The sequence below is a fragment of the Apis cerana genome, linkage group LG2 (genome assembly GCF_029169275.1).
Source record: "Apis cerana isolate GH-2021 linkage group LG2, AcerK_1.0, whole genome shotgun sequence".
Classification (NCBI taxonomy): Eukaryota; Metazoa; Arthropoda; class Insecta; order Hymenoptera; family Apidae; genus Apis; species Apis cerana.
Window position 1 is genome coordinate 5,393,440 of NC_083853.1, and position 22,108 is coordinate 5,415,547.

The 22,108-nt window shown below is 32.7% G+C and overlaps 1 protein-coding gene across 1 annotated transcript; it reads left to right on the forward strand.

Moving 5' to 3' along the window:
- Nucleotides 1-19,977: 19,977 nt before the first annotated feature.
- On the forward strand, nucleotides 19,978-21,955 carry LOC107993241 (basic proline-rich protein-like). The gene is made up of 2 exons (XM_062070958.1): nucleotides 19,978-19,997; nucleotides 20,084-21,955. Exons 1-2 carry the CDS (start codon nucleotides 19,980-19,982, stop codon nucleotides 21,551-21,553), a joined length of 1,488 nt encoding a protein of 495 aa, XP_061926942.1. The 5' UTR covers nucleotides 19,978-19,979; the 3' UTR covers nucleotides 21,554-21,955.
- The last annotated feature ends 153 nt before the right edge of the window (nucleotides 21,956-22,108 follow it).

Sequence of the window (22,108 nt, forward strand, 5' to 3'; positions counted from 1 at the left end):
TTGAAATGTTCAAGTAATCTTCGCCACAATTATCGAATAAACGAACGATCCAGTCGGACAGCTCCTCGAGCAAAGTGTTGCCTAATTTTTCTCCACCAATCCTGAAAAAACAAGAAACATTAACAAAACTACATGTTACCATACGTTCATCATCAACGTCACTTATCGCTAGTGATGGGATCAAGTACATCGTAAGTAAATTCGAAAATTGACAAATTTGAATATTTTATAAAGTTTCAAAATACGACAAATTTGAATCTAAAAAAAAAAAAAAATCAAAAGATCGAATCAAAAGAATTAATCGCTATCTTTGATTATTAGAATTCTCATTCTACATTATAATTATATCTCGTTATATTTCGTTCGCACATTTGCTTTTTAATAAAATAATATATCTATAAACAGTAATTGTAAATGAAAAACGTAAAATAAATTTCTTCTAAGAATCCAACGAAATATATCTTTTTGATTCCTTACAACAGACTTTTATAAATTCTAACTATTTACAAACAGATTCACGAAATTTACAAGAGCCTTCGAAATCCAGCCTACGAAAATCAAATAATCAACAACCACCAGAATGAACAAATATACTTTACTAATACCAACGAAAATTTGATTTCAGATCCATCGACCCACGTATCGAACTTGATCCCATCACTACTTACCACTATCAAGCTAATATTCGGGGTAATTGTTTAATACATACCTTGGATCGCCTCCACTCGGCATCAGCGCGAAATTTAATGGCACGTGTTTACTCATTCCATCGTGCACTCGCGATCTCGTTAATTGGCCCGCGGCGCGCATTCATTGATTAATGACGACCCCTCCCATCCAGTTTTCATAATCATCGGGCTCGATTCGTATCCTCCCTCCCTCTCCACTCACACTCGGTCCGACAATCGACGGATAAAAGGGTCGTTAAAAAAGAGATTGCAACGTATAGTCCCTCTCCTCTTTTCTCGTGACGACACACAAGCGACAATCTCGCCTTTCCGCGCCGTGAATTCACGTGTTATCGCGTCCCCTTATCGGGCGCGTGTCGTCGCTTGACGCGAATAGAAAACCGGATGGATCAGAAATCGACGGGGCTCATTGTGCGACAAGGTGGATCATGAATCGAGGCAGGAAGCACGGGGTAATAGGATATTTCCAGGCACCGACCCCATTTTCGCGTTTTTACGGATTCGAACACGTCCTGTAACCCAGTTGGTCGAGCGCTTTTGCTTTGTGGCCGAGAATCGAAACTTTGAAAGAACTTTTAGAAGAAAGAAGTTTCACAAGAGGAGAATCCTTTGGTGTGAATTTATTTATTTATTTTTTTTTTCATTGGTTAAACATTGAAAATGAATAATATTTGTTGTTCGAACCGTTTTCTGTGGTAGTAAGTGGCATCAAATTGAGATTCATTGCTTTTATCACGTTTTGAATTTTTGAAACATATTCGAGAAGGATTAATGGAGATTACACGCACGGAAGAAAAAATACAAAAATTGGAAAGGACAGAAAAATAGATCAGATCGGATAAAGTGTAAGCGAATGTGGGAAAGTTCGTGATGCAATAAAAAAAAGTATCTTTTGATGGATTCACATCGTTCGTTTAACCAAGCCTCTATTATGCTTTCGCTAAGAGAGAGTGTCATCGATCTTCCGGTTAAAGTTATCGTCTTTTCATTTTAGAACAGCCACTCGTCCTTCATGAATCTCAAAAGCTACGTGGTGAAACTGAATTTTAAGAAGGAAGAAACGCGTCACGTGTACAGATTTCTCATAGAGAACGATTGCCTCTTTTGTTCTACATCAAGCTTAAATGGGTTTTTTGATAACAAATAACAGTTACGTGTGAGATAATAATCGTAAAAAATGAAACGCGAAAAATTATAGGAGACACTGATGAATGAATGAGTTTAAGAAGATCGAAAGTGAAGCATTCTTAAATGATGAACAATAAGCAATAAATCAGTTTTATTATCCCGCGTCACGAGTACGAGTAACTGTGATTTCTTAATTACTTCTTGTAGACGATAAGTAATAGTTTTATTTTTGTACAAATTTATTAGACAAAATCAATTTCTCTAATATTTTTATTTGCAAACTTTAAACTAATGAATCTTTAAAAAATTCTATAAATATCCTTTTTAAATAATAAAACAAAAATAGAGATACAAATAATATAGTGAATTCCAAAATATTTCTGTATAAGAAATCTACTCTTTACTATTCACATGTCAGTGTCACACTCGTAGTGATCTTTCCATCGGCAAAAATTCCATCAATATTAAATTTATCCACGTAAATCTTTTTATCATCTCATAATATACGACAAGTATATTACGAAAAATAAAAATGATCATTACTGTAATTATCGGTTATTATCGAATAATAAAAATGGTTCCAAAGTCTTAACGATTCTTTTAACTTATTGCTATAATTATCAAATTGGTTGTAAAATTGTCCTTTTCATGATCGAACGTTCAAACTAAATTACCATGCAATACAGAGTTATCCACAAACCGCTTAAAAATCAGTAACTACAATCTCCACTCTTGGATGAAGATCCAAGAATCTTCCTGGAAAAATAATCGTAATTGACATAACTATGCGTCTCGTTCAATTTCGTCGCCGTCTTTGTCTTCGAAATTTTGCGTCGCAGTCTGGTAAATCATAAACGTCATATAACTGACCGTAAAACCGTGCGATTGCGGTCGTAATTCTTTTCTGGTGGTACCCGACCACGTGGCTTCCCGACTGATTTTTCAGTTTTCACTACGCGGAAGGTTATTGAACGTGTCGCGGTGTGCCAAGGTAAACCGAGTGGAACGAACGGCGAAGACATGTCTATTGTTAAAGAGCAAGGCGTTCTCTGAACGTCGTTTTCCATGTCCGCAATTGAGTTTTCACCTCGACATCCCTCATTTTCATCATAAAACGCGTTTTAATGCCTCTAGAAGTTATACTCGTGGCTATATGGTTTCCTAGTATTTCTCCTTTTATTATTAGATAGATATAAAAATAAATATATATATATATATATAAATCTTAGGCATTACACCATTTCGATTATATAAATAGATTTATGTTCCAGAAATTGGATAAATAAATAAATAAAAAAAAAAGAAAATAAAATATCTTAAGTAGCAATAAATGGAACTTCCTAACTGAATAGGATTGTTAGTTGAACGGTATAATTGGCTAATATGTTGCTACCTTTCGAGTCGACACAATGTTGAATCGAAGATTTTGAAGCGTTTGAAGATGTTCAAGTAAGTACACTCGGGATTAATATGTTGAGAGTTGTGAGATTCAACGGCAATTGGCATCTTCTTGACACGATAGGGGTTTGTTTAACAGTTACTATTAGATTTGATTAAAACGATTAAAACGCATATTAAACTTTAATATAAATAATATTTTAATAACATTTACATAAAGTATATATTTCTTCGATCAATTTCAATTTTATTCTCGTAAAATTCCTCTTTTGTTCATTCTATTTATATTAAATTTAAAAAAAGCTAGAATGATTGATAATATACAATGAAAAGAATTGCTACGTTAGTAGTACAAAAAATTGGATCATCCTGAAAGATTTATTTTATCAAAGTTTCTTAAACTACCAACGCGATCAATTTCTCATTGTATTATATTCCAATTATCCCACTTTCCTAAAATACAATCCATCCAATTTTTCGCAACGTTCAATTCCTTTTTCCTACGATCGCGATGATTATTTCCTTTACGAACCATCATCACGGATCCCATCAAATTCTCTCACGAAAATCGAAGCAAAACCACAACACGTGGTCGAATCGATTCACGAGCGCGCAAATTCTATCTATCAACAGGCCACACAGAAAGCTGCTCATAGTAGAACAGCGTAACCCGAAGACCTGTGTAACAGTACCTCTCGAAAAAGACGGGGCAACGCTTCTAACTGTACTGTTAAACATCCACGCTCGCCTTCCTTTTTTTTTTTCTTTTTCTTTTTTTCTCCCTTTTTTCCTTTTCGAGCCACTTTGGACGCATATTAAACCCGTCCACGAGTCGTTACAGCTGTTTTTTCAACGCAACGGCGACGACCGGCCCATTCTTCGATTGCAAACGAAACAAATACACGCACGTTTTGTACGTCGAGCTGTCCACCGCGAGACGGCCTCGCGCCCTTTCTTCTTTTTCCCGCTTCCACCAGACAAATGCACGTCGCTTTTCGGATCGATGCACGGAATCTTAATGACATACTCGTCACGTATTCACTCGTGGACGACACTCGTGCACCATAAGTCCTAAGGGACGACAAAGAAAACGTGCCACGTTTTGTGCCGGCTCGAACGGTATCGCGTGCACGATGCCTCGGACACGGCGACAGGTTTGTTAACCGTTTTCTCCGTTTGTGTGGGAGAACGAGCGAACCATTTTCGAGGAAATTTACGTCTCTTTAACCCTTCCCCGCGAATCAATCTACTCTACCTGAAAATTTTTTTCTCTTCGGTATTTATTATTTGTCCGGTTTCAGGGGATGAGGAATAGTTGGAGATTGATATCCTGTAAACGGAGTAACAAAATTTAGAATTAGAATTTATAATGTTAATTGAATCAGGTATTCTCGTTTGATTTTCTTAAATAAATGCTGAATAAATTTTGAAATATGTTTTTCGCAATTGATTTCTTCGTGATGGAAAGTAATTCCAGTTAGTGGAATTCGTTCGAAAAACTCGAGTTGGAGGAGTTTCCTCTTAAAAAGAATGTGTATAGTTGTTTATCGAGATGTCAAAAAGGGATCTTGGTTAGGATTTTAAACTGTTAGGCTTCTGGCGTATATCCAGAAATATTGCACTTAGAATCCTGCATCTCGCAATAACTTCTTGGGACGTGACGTAGTTTCTCGAGCACTTCAAATCGCACAAGTTCTGAAGTTGAACATTCCGTAAAAGAGATAAGGTAAAATGAAATAAATTTGTGTATAATCTGTTTATAAAATCTTTTCACGCGCACGTATATTGGATACGCATATTTAATAAAATTAAAGTAACATTCAAGTTATTCTGTCATAAAAATTTTATCATCGATAAGCATATATGAAACTAAGTAAAAGTTTTTCTATTGTTCTTATACAGTTTATCCAATTCATCCACCTAAAATTCTAATTTCTAATACTCTGGTCATTTGTTACAATATCTCAAGTTTTCTCTTTTTCTTTATCGGTATATAATAAAACGTATTTTCACTCTCAATTGTACATAATTGTTGTAATTTTTAAACGAAAATCAAACAACAAAACAATTATCTTAATAAAATATTTTTCCAATATGTACATTATCCAATTTTCACGTCGGTTGTTTAAAAATCCAATAGCAAAAAAAAAAAAAAAAAGAAAAGAAAAAATCCCTCATTAACGCTCAAAATATATACACTGTATATCGACACTGTGAAATTAATCGAGGGTTATAAATCATATCGATTGAAATTATGAAGTTCACCGTAACGACCAATGCGAGTACCGAGGATATAAATCTTCGAAGATTCGATCTATTTTTACACATCTCGGACGGTTCCGATCGTCATTAATATTCATCAAAATGCAACGTATCCCCGGTGTACCTCACAGGAAGCAATAAAGCACAAGCATCGATCGGAATGTCTATTAAATTAGCTTTGTCTCTCATCTTGATTCAACATGCTGTCCGACAACGCTCGTGGCTCGTCACGAACGATGCTTTCTTACGGTTAAATATGCTCGAGCCGTTTGCCGCTTATCATCGTGTTATTCGCTCCTTTGATACGAAAAGAGATCTTTCCCCCTTCCCAATATCGATTCTGATCCATTTACAATCCCGATGTTCAAAAATCTTGGGATCGTCTCCTTCTCCGATCAAATTATTTTCTCACCACAGTTATCGACATAGATTCTTCAGACGATTATGCAATTAATTTATAAGGTGCATATGTTTTTGCACCACGTATTTCTTCAAAATATATCGTAAATTATATTTCATTATATATTTTTATAAGATAGAAAAAGATTATTGTAATGAAACGCGACGGAAATACACTGTTTTTTTAAATAGATCATCAAATTTTCTTTTGCCATCACCGAGGAAAAGATTCAAAATCGCAGACGTAAGCCCTGTTATCGAGAAAGCTTGGAACATCGTTTCAATAAAATATATTAAAGAGACGTCGTTTTGATTAGAGATCCAAAGTACGAACGGAGTGTGGCGAATTTTCCGGAACTCCGCGGTCTCGGGGAGGCGTTGATTTATTACATTGTCCGGGAACGACCGATAAAAGCATCCTTTACGCGTGTGTAAAAATTACACGATGCAACGGGCACGTATTACGGGCACACGACCCACGCGTCCCTCTTCGAATGATCATCGTACTTGAGAATCCTTGTTCATAAAATTTTTACGATAATTTATAGCTTAATATACCAGCAAAATGCTCGATAGTTTACCTTTTCTCTCTTTCTCTCTCTCCCTCTCCTTTCTCTCTTCTTCTTTTTTTTTCTTTCCTCTGCCGATCGCGACCCCTATTTGCTCGTTTTCCAGTTTTACCGCCACTATCACACATTGGCATCGCGTCTTACATTGTAACGCGTATCAATTTTAATAACTAACATTATGCTACATTATTTATTTATGAGTCCATACCGCGGCGGAGACCTGCCTCGTGGCTAATTAGATTCAGGCTTTCCATTACCCGTTTATTGAAATTACACGGTTCAACGTTTTATGCATACCGTGCTCGTGTTTCTTCTTCGAGCGAATATTTCGTCGGATATATTAGGTTTTATTTTCTTTAACACATCCTATCCTCAAGCTTCCATTGTATCGTTTTACGCGCGATTCTGTTCTTCCCTCGAATTTGACGATTAATTCTCCCGAAAAATGACGAAATTCTTATGATTATTGCAACAAGAAACACATGTAGATGTGCTTCCTTTTATCCATTTTATCCATAATTCTCTTTCCTACGTTCTTTACATCTTAAATGTAATATTTTTTTTTAAACGAAGAACGAAGATTTCCGTGGAATCTCAAGGATCTATTAATCTCGTATAAAAGTAGAAATAATAGTTTGAAAAAAAATGAGGTTACACAAAATTCGTGGATACGATAATAATTATAACGCTCCGAGGGAACGTAATTACGCTATTGCCGGTTCATTAAAACACCGTAGGTGGCCGAAAATCAAAATAATAAGCGAGCATAACTGTCGCATCGTTATTCACGATATAATTATTTATATCTCAACCTTGTGCTTGTAAAAACCCTCGCGATGCTCCTTTTTCCAAATTATTCCCTCACGATACCAATCGCTATTCAAATTAAATCAATTCGGTATCCTCGGTACGGCTACTAAATATTTCAGTGCAACATTGAACCACTTATCAAGATTCGAAAGGAAAAAAAAAAAAGGAAGAGAAAAAGAGAGAGAGAGAGAGAAGCGAATCGCCATTAAAATAATTTCATCGGCATGCAACAAAATCACGAGACTCAATTATCTTCTCAATTATCCGGTTTTTTGATTAATCAATGCCGGATCGATCCGCGAACGCTCGGTAAACGCTTCAACCGAATAATTTACCGTAGCGACGTCTATTCAGATTTGTTTTCCCTCTTCAGAAAGATAAACAATTGTGAATGGAAGATAATACGAGAAAAATATTAATATAACGTTTATTGATATTTCTCTTTAATGAAACGATCTTCTTAACTTAACTTATTACTTCAAAAAGTTGATTCAACGCTGTAAGCCTTATTATATTTCTTCGTGTGAGGATGCAGATTTTTAAACTGTTTAAAACAGGAACCATGATTCTGATCCGACAAATCAGATTGCAAAGAGAAAATGTATAAATCATCTGCGTGTCGAATATAATCGGTATCGAACAAAATCGGTTTGTGCAAAAATTCAAATTCCATTATCGTGAGTAATTAATCTAAATTACTCGGCCGATGATGAGGCCGCGGCGATACAATTTTTTTTTCCACCTAGGTTGAAAGGGATCAGAAAATTATGCCACCTACGTGGCTATCTTTCCGCAACATCGAACGAAGTACCGACAATTTCTAATTAATCGGATGCACCGCTGGTGTTTTTTTTTTTTTCTCTTTTCTTTTCTTAAACCAAAGAACGACTCGGTGAACGATCATACTTTCTTTATACATTATTCATCCGGATCGGAATCGGTTTAAATTGCTAACGAACGGAATATTTGTTGGCATTAATAATCGTGAAACTGTTGATTAATTGCATCGAGTCGATAAAAGGAGAGATTAATCGATAAGTGGGAATCATTGATAGAAATGGATGTTGATTTTCGAGAGAGATTCTAATTGCACGAGTTTCCAACACTGGTGGAAATAGGGTTAGATGAGAGGAGAGTGAGTGATTATTTTAACGGCCATCGTGTTTCTCACTCGTGGGTTTAATTAACTTAGATCAGGTGTTGATTGTATATTCAAAATATATATAAGAGAAGGGAAAGGGGAATGATCGTTTTATTAATGATTTAAATTCTTTATCCGGATTGTATCAGGAAACTTGTTCCCAGTATAATGATTTACGTATAATTGGATGTCGATTTATATTTTCTCCTTGTAATCCCTTTAATAACTCAATTATTATAGTAGGGTCGAAAATGTTAATTTAAAGAAAATATTGGTCTTTAATTTTTTTTAATTTCTTACTTGTATCCGTTCACTGAATATAGGGCATGGAAAATTCAACAATAAAATTTGTTTAAGAATATTTTTTTTATCGTATGTGATCGTATATCTTGCTCCAGATTTCGGAGAAATGCTTGCAACGTGCTTCTTTACTGATTGTACAGTGCGGACTGTCTGTGAGAGAATTTGGCCAAGATAAAGATAATCAAGATAAAAAAAAAAGTGGTTCAGATGTGCGTCATGTGGTTCTCTGATGTCATTCTGTAATGCAGTGGGTGGAATTCAACCACATGTGACAACTGTTTGATATTTCCAGTCCATGCCATTGTCCATATTATAACACAGTATTACACTGCATATTTTATATTTAATTCACGTAATCCTTTTAATAATCTAAATGATCTAATTTAATAATCTAAATGAAAAGAAGTGAAAGTGATAAATTATTAGATATATCTATCGTTGATCAATTCAAAAAACAAACAAATCAAAGAAATATTAATCAAAAACTCGAGAGAAAAATTTATTCGATTTTACGAACCGATCGAAAAATCGAAAAGCAATATCGCCACTTGAAATCAACTCGAAACCACCAATCACTTCACCCAATCCATCAAACACCCAATTACCCCTCCCTGCCTTATATCTCCTCAATACCAGAACCCGAAAGAAGACGCACAACGACTCGAAAACGTCGTGTATAATCACGATCCTCGGAAACGTTGTACGACATCCGGCTGTCGAATTAATCAGGATTACGTGCATCGGTTCAACCGGGCCAGAGAACGGAAGATCATGAGGCGGCCATTGACGCTCAATGAATAAATTGCCACCGTGATCCCTTCCAGAAAGAGATCACGATCACGCCCTTCCTCCATCCTCTCCTCATCCTCCAAGAATCGTTCCACACTTCACTTCCCTTACACGGGAACGTTGCACGTTCGCTCTAAAGTAGCTAAACATCTCGACAAAAACTGGACGTTCCCTCTCTCTTCGACTGCTTTGCCTCTCTCTTTCTCTCTCTCTCTCTCTCTCTGCCTCCCTTGCCGTCCGAACAGAAACCTCCCCGGTTTTCCCAGGAGGGAACGCGGTGACACATCGACCTGTCCAACGTTGGACGGGCAAACGTGTAATCACGAGGAATCAGCTTAATCGCGGGCCAACAAGCCATCTCTCTTCGAGTCATTACTGTGTACTTTAATGAAAAGCTGATACGAGAGGGAGGAGGGGATTCGAGGCTCGTTCCTTTGTTTCACGTAAATAAGTAGAATCGTGGAATAGGAGAGATTTGATTCAGGATCGTTCTTTTTAAGGAAGGAAGGGAGGGAGAGATTGTTTTGTCTCCTATGGAAATTCTTAATTGGTCTGCGGTTGACCGTAGATTTAAATCGACAGATTTAAATCAAAGTTTGAGAATTATTCTCTTGTTTGCGGTGGAGAGGGTTGGAGGATGTTAGGATACTATGGTTGGAGAATTGTGGAGGGACGATTCGACTCGTGGAGGATGTTTTATTTGAAGAATGACGGAGAGTAATTTCTTCTAATTTTATGGTTGATTGGAGAACGATTTCTTTTTATTAAGGAAAACATATTGCCACCATAACCTCGATTATTTCTATCGGGATAGATAAGCGAATCCCTTCTCTTCCGAGGTCGAAATAAAAATTAACATTTTCCTTCAATTTACTCGCGATCTTTTATCAAGATTTCATTATTTATTTATTGCACGGTCGTTCTTTTCAAATGTTCTGAAGATTCTGCTGGCAGAATATCTACCATCTGGCATGCAACCGGTTGCTACCAAGAATGAGCGTTGAAACGATAGTAGATAATTGTTGCAGAATTTCTTCATTCCTAGAAATTCACAATTACTCTGGAATTGTTCCCCCTCTCGAGGATCATACTTCCGTCGTTTAGAATATTTCGTTGCGATCAGAAGAACGTAATATCGAGCGTGAATGATAAGCTTTGATGATACCGTTGAGAAGCGGTGAAGAAAGAAGTCTCCAACTGTATTTATGTTTTTCATCCTTATCGCAGAAGTATCCTAGATACCGTTTTGATATTTAGACTAATTGTAGGTTAACAGTTTTTCCACTTTACGTCGTGTAAAGTAATTTTTATTCTTATTCTTATCGTAATTTTTGTATCATAATTTTGTAAATCATTATTTATTTTAGCCAAAGATGAACGCGGAATTTATTTTTGATATTCGTATATTCAATTTGTTTTTCGATGATTTAGTATAACTGAAAGAAACGAGTCTCGGAAAATATGGTTTTAAACATTCAACCTGGTTTATCCATAAACATCGTTTAACTGCGCGTAAATGCATGTCTGAAACATGTTTTGCATCTTCACAAACTTCTCTGTTAGGATCAGGAATTTTCTTACTGTATTTTAAATAGAAACATTCAGGTTCGAGACACGTCGACCATAATACTCGTTTCTTCGAGTTTAATAGAGTTTTACGAGATTCGCGAAGTAGAAATTTGTGTCACTTTCACATAATGGATATTTAAAAGATGCTAATTAATTTAGAATGGAATGAAAATGGCTGTATATTATTTCGAAAGATTGATTAAAAATAATGTTTATAACAAAAGTTTTTCTTATCAATGTTACGTGAATAAGTTGTTATATTTTACCTGTTTTGACTAAACTCGACTTTCCCTTATATTTTTTAATATTGTAAAAATATTATATCGTGAATAATTTGATATCTAATTATTTTTCCAAGATAGGATATTTAAAATAAAATTTTTATAAAAAAGGATAACAAATAACTTTGAATATTTTTTCACTTTCTTTTTTTTTTTTCACACACTTGCACAACGATTTTCTTTAATGGAACTTTTAATTATTTTTGCTCTCGAATAATTTACTTTTTCTTTCCTTTTTACATAATTTTTATATACATCGGACGAACGAAAGTTGAATTATAATTTCGAAACCAATATTATCTCTCAAATTACATAAAAGAAATATAAAAAAATTTCACGCATACAATAGATGTAATTAACAAATTACCATCTCCGATCAAAAGCCGCAGATAAACCGCCGTCTAATTTTACACCATCAACTCTGCCAACCAACCTGCCATTATATTTCTTCCTTGCTTTCACTTCCACCATTTAATCGTCAACAAATCGAAGGAAACACCAAGGAAACACCATCCTAATTATCCCAACTTAATACATCAGCGGAAATAAGATTACTGCATTGCGAGATACATTTTCGTAATCTTAAAAAAAAATAAATTATAAATCATTATAAAAATAAACCGATAAGCATCATTTCATTAACACGTAATCAAACATGATACCGTCTTAAACCGCTATTTTTCTTACCATTTAAAATCTTAAGAAACGCAAGAAGATCGTTATAGAATCCTTCTTATTATCCTCTTTTCGTTTCCTCTCTTTCCGATGTAATTGCGATGGTGTAGTTTTCAAAGGAAATAAAAGAAAAGGATAGTCCTCTTCCTGGCCATCTGGTTCATGGAAACTTCGTTTATGCGAGGGATAACAGTCGCGTGATTCTTCCTCGGGAATTAGATGTCTTCTAGATTCTCTCGTGCCAGTAATTACGGTGCATCCACTTTACAAAGCTCGATGCTATGAAATAAATTGCCTGTATACGGCCGGTGAAAGTAGCTTATTTGTTTCACATTCGTTCTTCTTCATCTTCGTTCGAACTGTTCCGTATTTATTTTTTTTTTTTTTTGCCTAACTCTCAAGGACCATTTCTTTCATCAGTCAACCCCTCCGTCTTGGGTGGTTTCGTGGGCCAGAACAGAAAATTAAAGACATTATAAACAACTTCATTTTGATTAATGAACTTGTGATAGACAAAGTTTAGTAAGGGGAAAGTTATTTGAAGAACACACTTTTCTATTGAAAGAGAGGAAGATTTTTGAAAGTTTAGAAATGGAGTGAAGAGGGTAATGAAAACATACTGTTCCGGAAAGGAAGTGAACTTGTGAAAGAAACCTCTTCACGAAATAATATTTGGGAATGAGTTAAAAATGGTTAAAAAAAGGTATCTTATCTTATGTTGAATTATGTTTGAAGCTGAATTTTTTTATAGATATATAAATGATATATAAATGCAACAAACTTTTATTTTTGAAAATATTGGAAGGATACATCGCATAATAATATTTTAAATTATATTTTTTCACTAGAAAATCGCAAAGATTGGAGAAAAATCTCTGCTCTTAAAATTTTAAGAAAAATTACATATAATATTCTTTCTTTCATTATATTTACCTAACATAAAATTGAATATATTTGAATTTGAATTTAAAAGAAAATGAATGAGAAAATTTTTTTAATTTAATTAATAATATTTATTTATATATTCAATTAATAATTTAATTATTAATATTTATTTGTTTCATACGTCTCTGACTTGTTATGTAACAATATATGTACATAAGATATGAATTTGACATGTAAAAATTTAAATACAAATTATATAAAATATATAAGATATATACAGAATATAAAATAACTCAAAAATATATGTAAAATATGTAAAATATATGTATGACATATAAAAACATAAAAATATATATAAAATGTATAGAATATAAAAAAACCAAGCGTATATTTCCTATAAATTATAAGAAAAAAAGAAATTAAATCAGAAAGGTATCAGTGGCGCCATCTCGCGGATGGACGCTGGAAGCTTCGACTTGTTAATAGGAATACATAACATACGTGGAGGTATTCGTGACGTCACAAGTAGCAAAAGATAGCTATACTGTGCGAGAAGGACAGAAAAGAGAAAACGTGCCACTTTTATTGGTTATACGTCTCCTGTTACTAAAGACGCAATATTGAAAATTAATTAATTATTAATTTTCTACGAACAATTTCTGTACTTTTAAGCTTAAATCTTGTAACTGTAATCTCAAATAAGTTTCTCATGTAAATTTTAGCATGATATTCTCCTTAATTAATTATTTATTAATAATTAATGCATCATATATGGAACGACGCAACCGACGCACGATATATTTTTCATTAATTTCTCATTATTACGCAATTAATTTGTAAACATTAATGCATGCTTTTGAAACGTTATTTCCTTCCCTACTTTCACATATAATTTGTATTCATAACTTTATTGTTCTTTCCATAAAAAAATTAATTGTTTATTGCTCGCATACGGAATGGAAATTCGTAACTCGGATAATATGTAAGATAATTGTTAATAAACAATTAATTAACAAGAATTTCGTATTGAAATTTATAAAAGAATCTTGTTTGAAATTATAGCTTCAAGATGTGAATCTAAAAGTGTAGAAATTTATCATGGAAAATTAGTAATTAATAAATTTTCGATATAACGTTCTTTTTTATTGATACCGTCACATTGAAAGTTAATTAATTACTAGTTTTTTAAGAAAAATTTATGCATTTTTAAGATCACATTTTGTAGCTATAGCTTTAAAGAAGTTTCTTTTATAAATTTTAATACGAAATTCTTCTTAATTAATTATTTATTAACAATTATCTTACAGAATATCCGAGTTACGAATTTCCATTCCGTACGCGAGCAATAAACAATTAATTTTTTTATCAAAACAACAATAAAATTATGAATATAAATTATATGTGAAAGTAGAGAGGGATATAACGTTTCAAAAACATGTATTAATGTTTACAAATTAATTGCGTAATAATGAGAAATTAATAAAAAATATATGATGCGTCGGTTGTGTCGTTCCGTATATGATGCACTAATCATTAATAAATAATTAATTAAGAAGAATATTATGTTAAATGAGAAATTTCTTTGAAGTACAGCTGTAAGATGCGAGCTTAAGAGTATAGAAATTTTTTATAGAATAATAATAATTAATTAATTTTTAATATAATATTTTTTATTTTATATCTTCATATTGAATATATAAAATAGATATAGAATATAAAATAATTCAAAAATATATGTAAAATATGTAAAATATACATATGACATATAAAAACATAAAAACATATGTAAAATATATAAAATATAAAAATACAAAGCGTATATTTATTATAAATTATAAGAAAAAAAGAAATTAGCACAGAATGGTATCGGTGGTGCCATCTAGCGGATGGACTCTGGAAGCTTCGACTTGTTAATAGGAATACATAACATACGTGGAGGTATTCGTGACGTCACAAGTAGCAAAAGATAGCTATACTGTGCGAGAAGGAAAGAGAAAACGTGCCACTTTTATTGGTTATGCGTCTCCTGTTACTAAAGACGCAATATTGAAAATTAATTAATTATTCATTTTCTACGAACAATTTCTATACTTTTAAGCTTGAATCTTGTAACTGTAATCTCAACTAAGTTTCTCATGTAAATTTTAGCATGATATTCTCCTTAATTAATTATTTATTAATAATTAATGCATCATATATGGAACGACGCAACCGACGCACAATATATTTTTCATTAATTTCTCATTATTACGCAATTAATTTGTAAACATGAATGCATGCTTTTGAAACGTTATTTCCCTCCCTACTTTCACATATAATTTCTATTCATAACTTTATTGTTCTTTCCATAAAGAAATTAATTGTTTATTGCTCGCGTACGGAATGGAAATTCGTAACTCGGATACTCTGCAAGATAATTGTTAATAAACAATTAATTAACAAGAATTTCGTATTGAAATTTATAAAAGAATCTTGTTTGAAGTTATAGCTTCAAGATATGAATCTAAAAGTGTAGCAATTTATCGTAGAAAATTAGTAATTAATAAATTTTCGATATAACGTTCTTTTTTATTGATACCGTCACATTGAAAGTTAATTAATTATTAGTTTTTTAAGAAAAATTTATGCATTTTTAAGATTACATTTTGTAGTTATAATTTTAAAAAAGTTTCTTTTATAAATTTTAATACGAAATTCTTCTTAATTAATTGTTTATTAATGATTATCTTACAGAGTGTCCGAGTTACGAATTTCCATTCCGTACGCGAGCAATAAACAATTAATTTTTTTATCAAAACAACAATAAAATTATGAATATAAATTATATGTGAAAGTAGAGAGAGATATAACATTTCAAAAGCATGCATTAATATTTATAAATTAATTGTGTAATAATTAGAAATTAATGAAAAATGTATCGTGCATCGGTTGCGTTGTTCCGTATATGATGCATTAATCATTAATAAATAATTAATTAAGGAAAATATTATGTTAATATTTACATGAGAAATTTCTTTGAAGTACAGCTGTAAGATGCGAGCTTAAGAGTATAGAAATTTTTCGTAAAAATTAATAATTAATTAATTTTTAATATAATGTTTTTTATTTTATATCTTCATATTGAAATATATAAAATAAATACAGAATATAAAATAATTCAAAAATATATGTAAAATATGTAAAATATACGTATGACATATAAAAACATAAAAATATATGTAAAATATATAGAATATAAAAATACGAAGCATATATTTATTATAAATTATAAGAAAAAAAGAAATTAGCACAGAATGGTATCGGTGGTGCCATCTAGCGGATAGACGCTGGAAGCTTCGACTTGTTAATAGGAGTACATAACATACGTGGAGGTATTCGTGACGTCACAAGTAGCAAAAGATAGGTATATTGTGCGAGAAGGACAGAGATAACGTGCCACTTTTATTGGTTATACGTCTCCTGTTACTAAAGACGCAATATTGAAAATTAATTAATTATTAATTTTCTACGAACAATTTCTGTACTTTTAAGCTTGAATCTTGTAACTGTAACCTCAAACAAGTTTCTCATGTAAATTTTAACATGATATTCTCTTTAATTAATTATTTATTAAAAATTAATGCATCATTTATGGAACGACGCAACCGATGCACGATATATTTTTCATTAATTTCTCATTATTACGCAATTAATTTGTAAACATTAATGTATGCTTTTGAAACGATATATCCCCCCCTACTTTCACATATAATTTTTATTCGTAATTTTATTGTTGTTTCGATAAAAAAATTAATTGTTTATTGTTCGCGTACGGAATGGAAATTCGTAACTCGGACACTCTGTAAGATAATTGTTAATAAACAATTAATTAAGAAGAATTTCGTATTAAAATTTATAAAAGAAACTTCTTTAAAATTAGAAGTACAAAATGTGATCTTATAAATGCATAAATTTTTCTGTAAAAACTAATAAGTAATTAATTTTTAATATAAAGATATCAATAATAAAGAACGTTATATCGAAAATTTATTATTTACTAATTTTCTACAATAAATTTCTACACTTTTAGATTCACATCTTGAAGCTATAACTTTCAACAAGATTCTTTTATAAATTTCAATACGAAATTCTTCTTAATTAATTGTTTATTAATGATTATCTTACAGAATATCCCAGTTACGAATTTCCATTCCATACGCGAGCAATAAACAATTAATTTTTTTATGGAAAGAACAATAAAGTTATGAATACAAATTATATGTGAAAGTAGGGAGGAAAATAACGTTTCAAAAGCATGCATTAATGTTTACAAATTAATTGCGTAATAATGAGAAATTAATGAAAAATATATCGTACGTCGGTTGCGTCGTTCCATATATGATGCATTAATTATTAATAAATAATTAATTAAGGAGAATATCATGCTAAAATTTACATGAGAAACTTATTTGAGATTATAGTTACACGATTCAAGCTTAAAAGTATAGAAATTGTTCGTAGAAAATGAATAATTAATTAATTTTCAATATTGCGTCTTTAGTAACAGGAGACGCATAACCAATAAAAGTGGCACGTTTTCTCTGTCCTTCTCGCACAGTATAGCTATCTTTTGCTACTTGTGACGTCACGAATACCTCCACGTACGTTATGTACTCCTATTAACAAGTCGAAGCTTCCAGCGTCCATCCGCTAGATGGCACCACCGATACTATTCTGTGCTAATTTCTTTTTTTCTTATAATTTATAATAAATATACGCTTTGTATTTTTATATTTTATATATTTTACATATGTTTTTATGTTTTTATATGTCATATGTATATTTTACATATTTTACATATATTTTTGAATTATTTTATATTCTATATCTATTTTATATATTTCAATATGAAGATATAAAATAAAAAATATTATATTAAAAATTAATTAATTATTATTATTCCATAAAAAATTTCTATACTCTTAAGCTCGCATCTTAGAGCTGTACTTCAAACAAATTTCTCATATAAATATTAACATAATATTCTTCTTAATTAATTATTTATTAATGATTAGTGCATCATATACGGAACGACACACCATATATTTTATTAATTTCTCATTATTACGCAATTAATTTGTAAACATTAATACATGTTTTTGAAACGTTATATCCCTCTCTACTTTCACATATAATTTATATTCATAATTTTATTGTTGTTTCGATAAAAAAATTTATTGTTTATTGCTCGCGTACGGAATGGAAATTCGTAACTCGGATATTCTGTAAGATAATTGTTAATAAATAATTAATTAAGAAGAATTTCGTATTAAAATTTATAAAAGAAACTTCTTTAAAGCTATAGCTACAAAATGTGATCTTAAAAATGCATAAATTTTTCTTAAAAAACTAGTAATTAATTAATTTTCAATGTGAACGTATCAATAAAAAAGAACGTTATATCGAAAATTTATTAATTACTAATTTTCCATGATAAATTTCTACACTTTTAGATTCACATCTTGAAGCTATAATTTCAAACAAGATTCTTTTATAAATTTCAATACGAAATTCTTGTTAATTGATTGTTTATTAACAATTATTTTACAGAGTATCCGAGTTATGAATTTCCATTCCATACGCGAGCAATAAACAATTAATTTTTTTATGGAAAGAACAATAAAGTTATGAATACAAATTATATGTGAAAGTAGGGAGGGAAATAACGTTTCAAAAGCATGCATTAATGTTTAGAAATTAATTGCGTAGTAATGAGAAATTAATGAAAAATATATCGTGCGTCGGTTGCGTCGTTCCGTATATGATGCATTAATTATTAATAAATAATTAATTAAAGAGAATATCATGTTAAAATTTACATGAGAAACTTGTTTGAGGTTACAGTTACAAGATTCAAGCTTAAAAGTACAGAAATTGTTCGTAGAAAATTAATAATTAATTAATTTTCAATATTGCGTCTTTAGTAACAGGAGACGTATAACCAATAAAAGTGGCACGTTTTCTCTGTCCTTCTCGCATAGTATAGCTATCTTTTGCTACTTGTGACGTCACGAATACCTCCACGTATGTTATGTATTCCTATTAACAAGTCGAAGCTTCCAGCGTCCATCCGCGAGATGGCGCCACCGATACCTTCCAGGCTTAATTTCTTTTTTTTCTTCTAATTTATAAGAAATTTATTCTTGGTAATTTTATATGCTATACATTTTATATATATTTTTATGTTTTTATATATCATACGTATATTTTACATATTTTACATATATTTTTGAGTTATTTTATATTCTGTATGTATCTTATATATTTTATATAATTTATATTTAAATTTTTATATGTCAAATTCGTATCTTATATGCGTATATTATTATATAGCAAGTCAGAGATGTATGAAATAAGTAAATATTAGTAATTAAATTATAGAAATTTTTCACATTCATTTTCTTTTAAATTATATTCAATTACGTGAATTTGCATTAAATTGAGAATATTGCAGCGGTTCATAAGTTGTAACAATATTCACATATTCTTAGCAATTATAATTCTTTATGAAACTTTTATTTAATAATTCCATTCAATAATTTTTAATCATTTAATAAAAAGTTGATAATCTTGAATTAAAAATTAATTGTATAAGAAAATATATTCAAAAAAATCTTATAATTTAAAATTTCTTTAAAAAAATATATATTAACTGTCTAAAATAACATTACATTCTTCAATCTCGTGACGATGTCGACATAGCAACATATTAGAAAAGCAAGCATCCTTACGTATTACGTATTTAAATTATGCACGTTGAAATGAAACAAAGAATATTTCTCTCTTCATTGTTGTTACACAAAGAAGTCCTCCAGTATGAAAAAATTAGCAACATGACAAAAACACCCTATCCGAGAAGTATAATCACCGCGGATCTAATAGTCCTCGGTGCAACTAGGACAAGAAGAATAATTTAATAGCCGAGCTCGTAAATCTACTTTGTGAAATCTCACGAAATTGTGCGGTTTTACAAAACGGTGATGGGAGATATTCGTATAAAAGACGTTGACACTTTTGTAGCCTTGCTATACGCGAGTTGATTATGCGGGCATTAAAATGGGTACGTAACATTTCAAGATGTATTTAAATGTAATGAATTTTTTTTTCGTATTTATCATAATCAATAATTGTGCCATGTACATACAGTTGAAGATATTGCTGTTAATCGACTATACCGCCGGACAAAATCTGAGGACAGTCCGGCAAGCCGGATATACTTACAACAGACCAAGAATACCATTTACCTTACCAAGTCCTAGTCCACCGGCACTACCAAGTTATCCTGCACCAGCTCCTGTACCGCCAAGTTATTCTTATCCTGTACCCCCTCCTCGACCTCCACCTTCACCGCCATCTCCACCCCGTCCACTCCCTCCTCTACCTCCTTACGCACCACCACCACCACCAGCACCACCACCACAACCACCATCACCGCCAGCGCCACCACCACCACCTCCACCACCTCCACCACCATCACCGCCTCCACCACCACAACCACCATCACCCCCAGCGCCACCACCACCACCACCGCCTCCTGGAAGACGTACTTATTTACCACCACCACCACCACCACCACCACCACCGCCTCCAACGCCTCCGCCAACACCACCATCACCACCACTACCAGCACCACCACCACCGCCACCACCGCCACCGCCGCCACCACCACCACTTCCAAAACCTAGATATTTACCACCATTACCGTCACCGCCACTACCACCACCATCACCACCACCATTACCACCACCACCAATTCCACCACCATCACCACCACTACCACCTCCGCCACCTCGGCCACCACCATCACCTCCACCTATTCCACCTCCTCCGCCACCGCCACCAACTCCACCTCCTCCTCCTCCACCGCCTCCTCCCCCTCCACCACCTCCACCACCACCGCCTCCTCCACCTCCGCCACCCCCTCCCCCACCCTTACCACTTTACGTGCCTTCGGCAACTTCACCTCCACCGATACGAGTTTCTACACCAGCGCCAACTTATCTACCACCATACGATCAGGAAATCCAAGTTTCTCAAGCTCCCGCTTCTTACGCATCAAGCATGGCATCGGCGATATCGTCCGCGGTGGCTATAGTTGGACCAGATGGATATAATCCTGTAACAACAACATCTGCACCATCTCATATGGCATATGCAAGTTCATACGGCTATTCAACACCAAACCCTTCTGTTGGTTACAGTTATCCAACCCCTGCACCTGCTCCAGTTCCTATACCTAGTTATCCAGCTCCGGCTCCTGCACCTAGTTATCCTGTTCCGGCTCCTGCACCTAGTTATCCTGTTCCGGCTCCTGCGCCTAGTTATCCTGCTCCGGCTCCTGCGCCTAGTTATCCTGCTCCGGCTCCTCCTGTTACTGTTGGTTATAGTTATCCTGCCCCAGCACCCTCACCTAGTTATCCTGCACCAACTCCTATACCCACTTATCCAACGCCTACGACTCCTGCATATGATTATTCTCCAATGGTTAGACCTACTTATCCTGCTTCGGCTCCTCCACCTAGTTATCCTAGTTATCCAGCTCCAGCTCCAGCTCCAGCTCCAAGACCAATCTATTCTTCACGACCTGGACCACGTTATCTACCTCCAATTGCTTAGATTAATTATTTTACACTGGAAATTATTTATCATTATCAAGTTGTTCAATTCAGCTAATCTGTTTGAACTCTGCAATCAATCTTTTTTTTTTGTCAGATAATTTTATCGTTATAGTTTATATTTAGAGTTTTATTAACAAATTATGTCAAACTATATTAAATAATAATTGCACACTATTTCTTTTCTGTTTATCCTGGAGCTGATTTGATTTAGATTTAGTTTTTATGTAGCATCTGTGATGAAATTGTGGATATTGTAAACCATGTGTATTTTTAAAATTATTATGTAGAATTTATATGATGTTTATATGTAATTGTGAGACATTTAATTTTGTTTATATCAATGTAGTATCTAATGTAATGAGTATTTAATGAGTAAGTTTAGTTGGATGTAATATATTTAATAAATTTTTTGTGTGCAATTTTATATATTGAATTTTATACGGTAGAATTAAGTTTAAATTTCTTGTAAGATGTAATTTTTCTTCATTAATATGAATGAATATAAATGAATATTAACATTTTTCTGTTAATACTGTATTATGTAAAAGTAAAA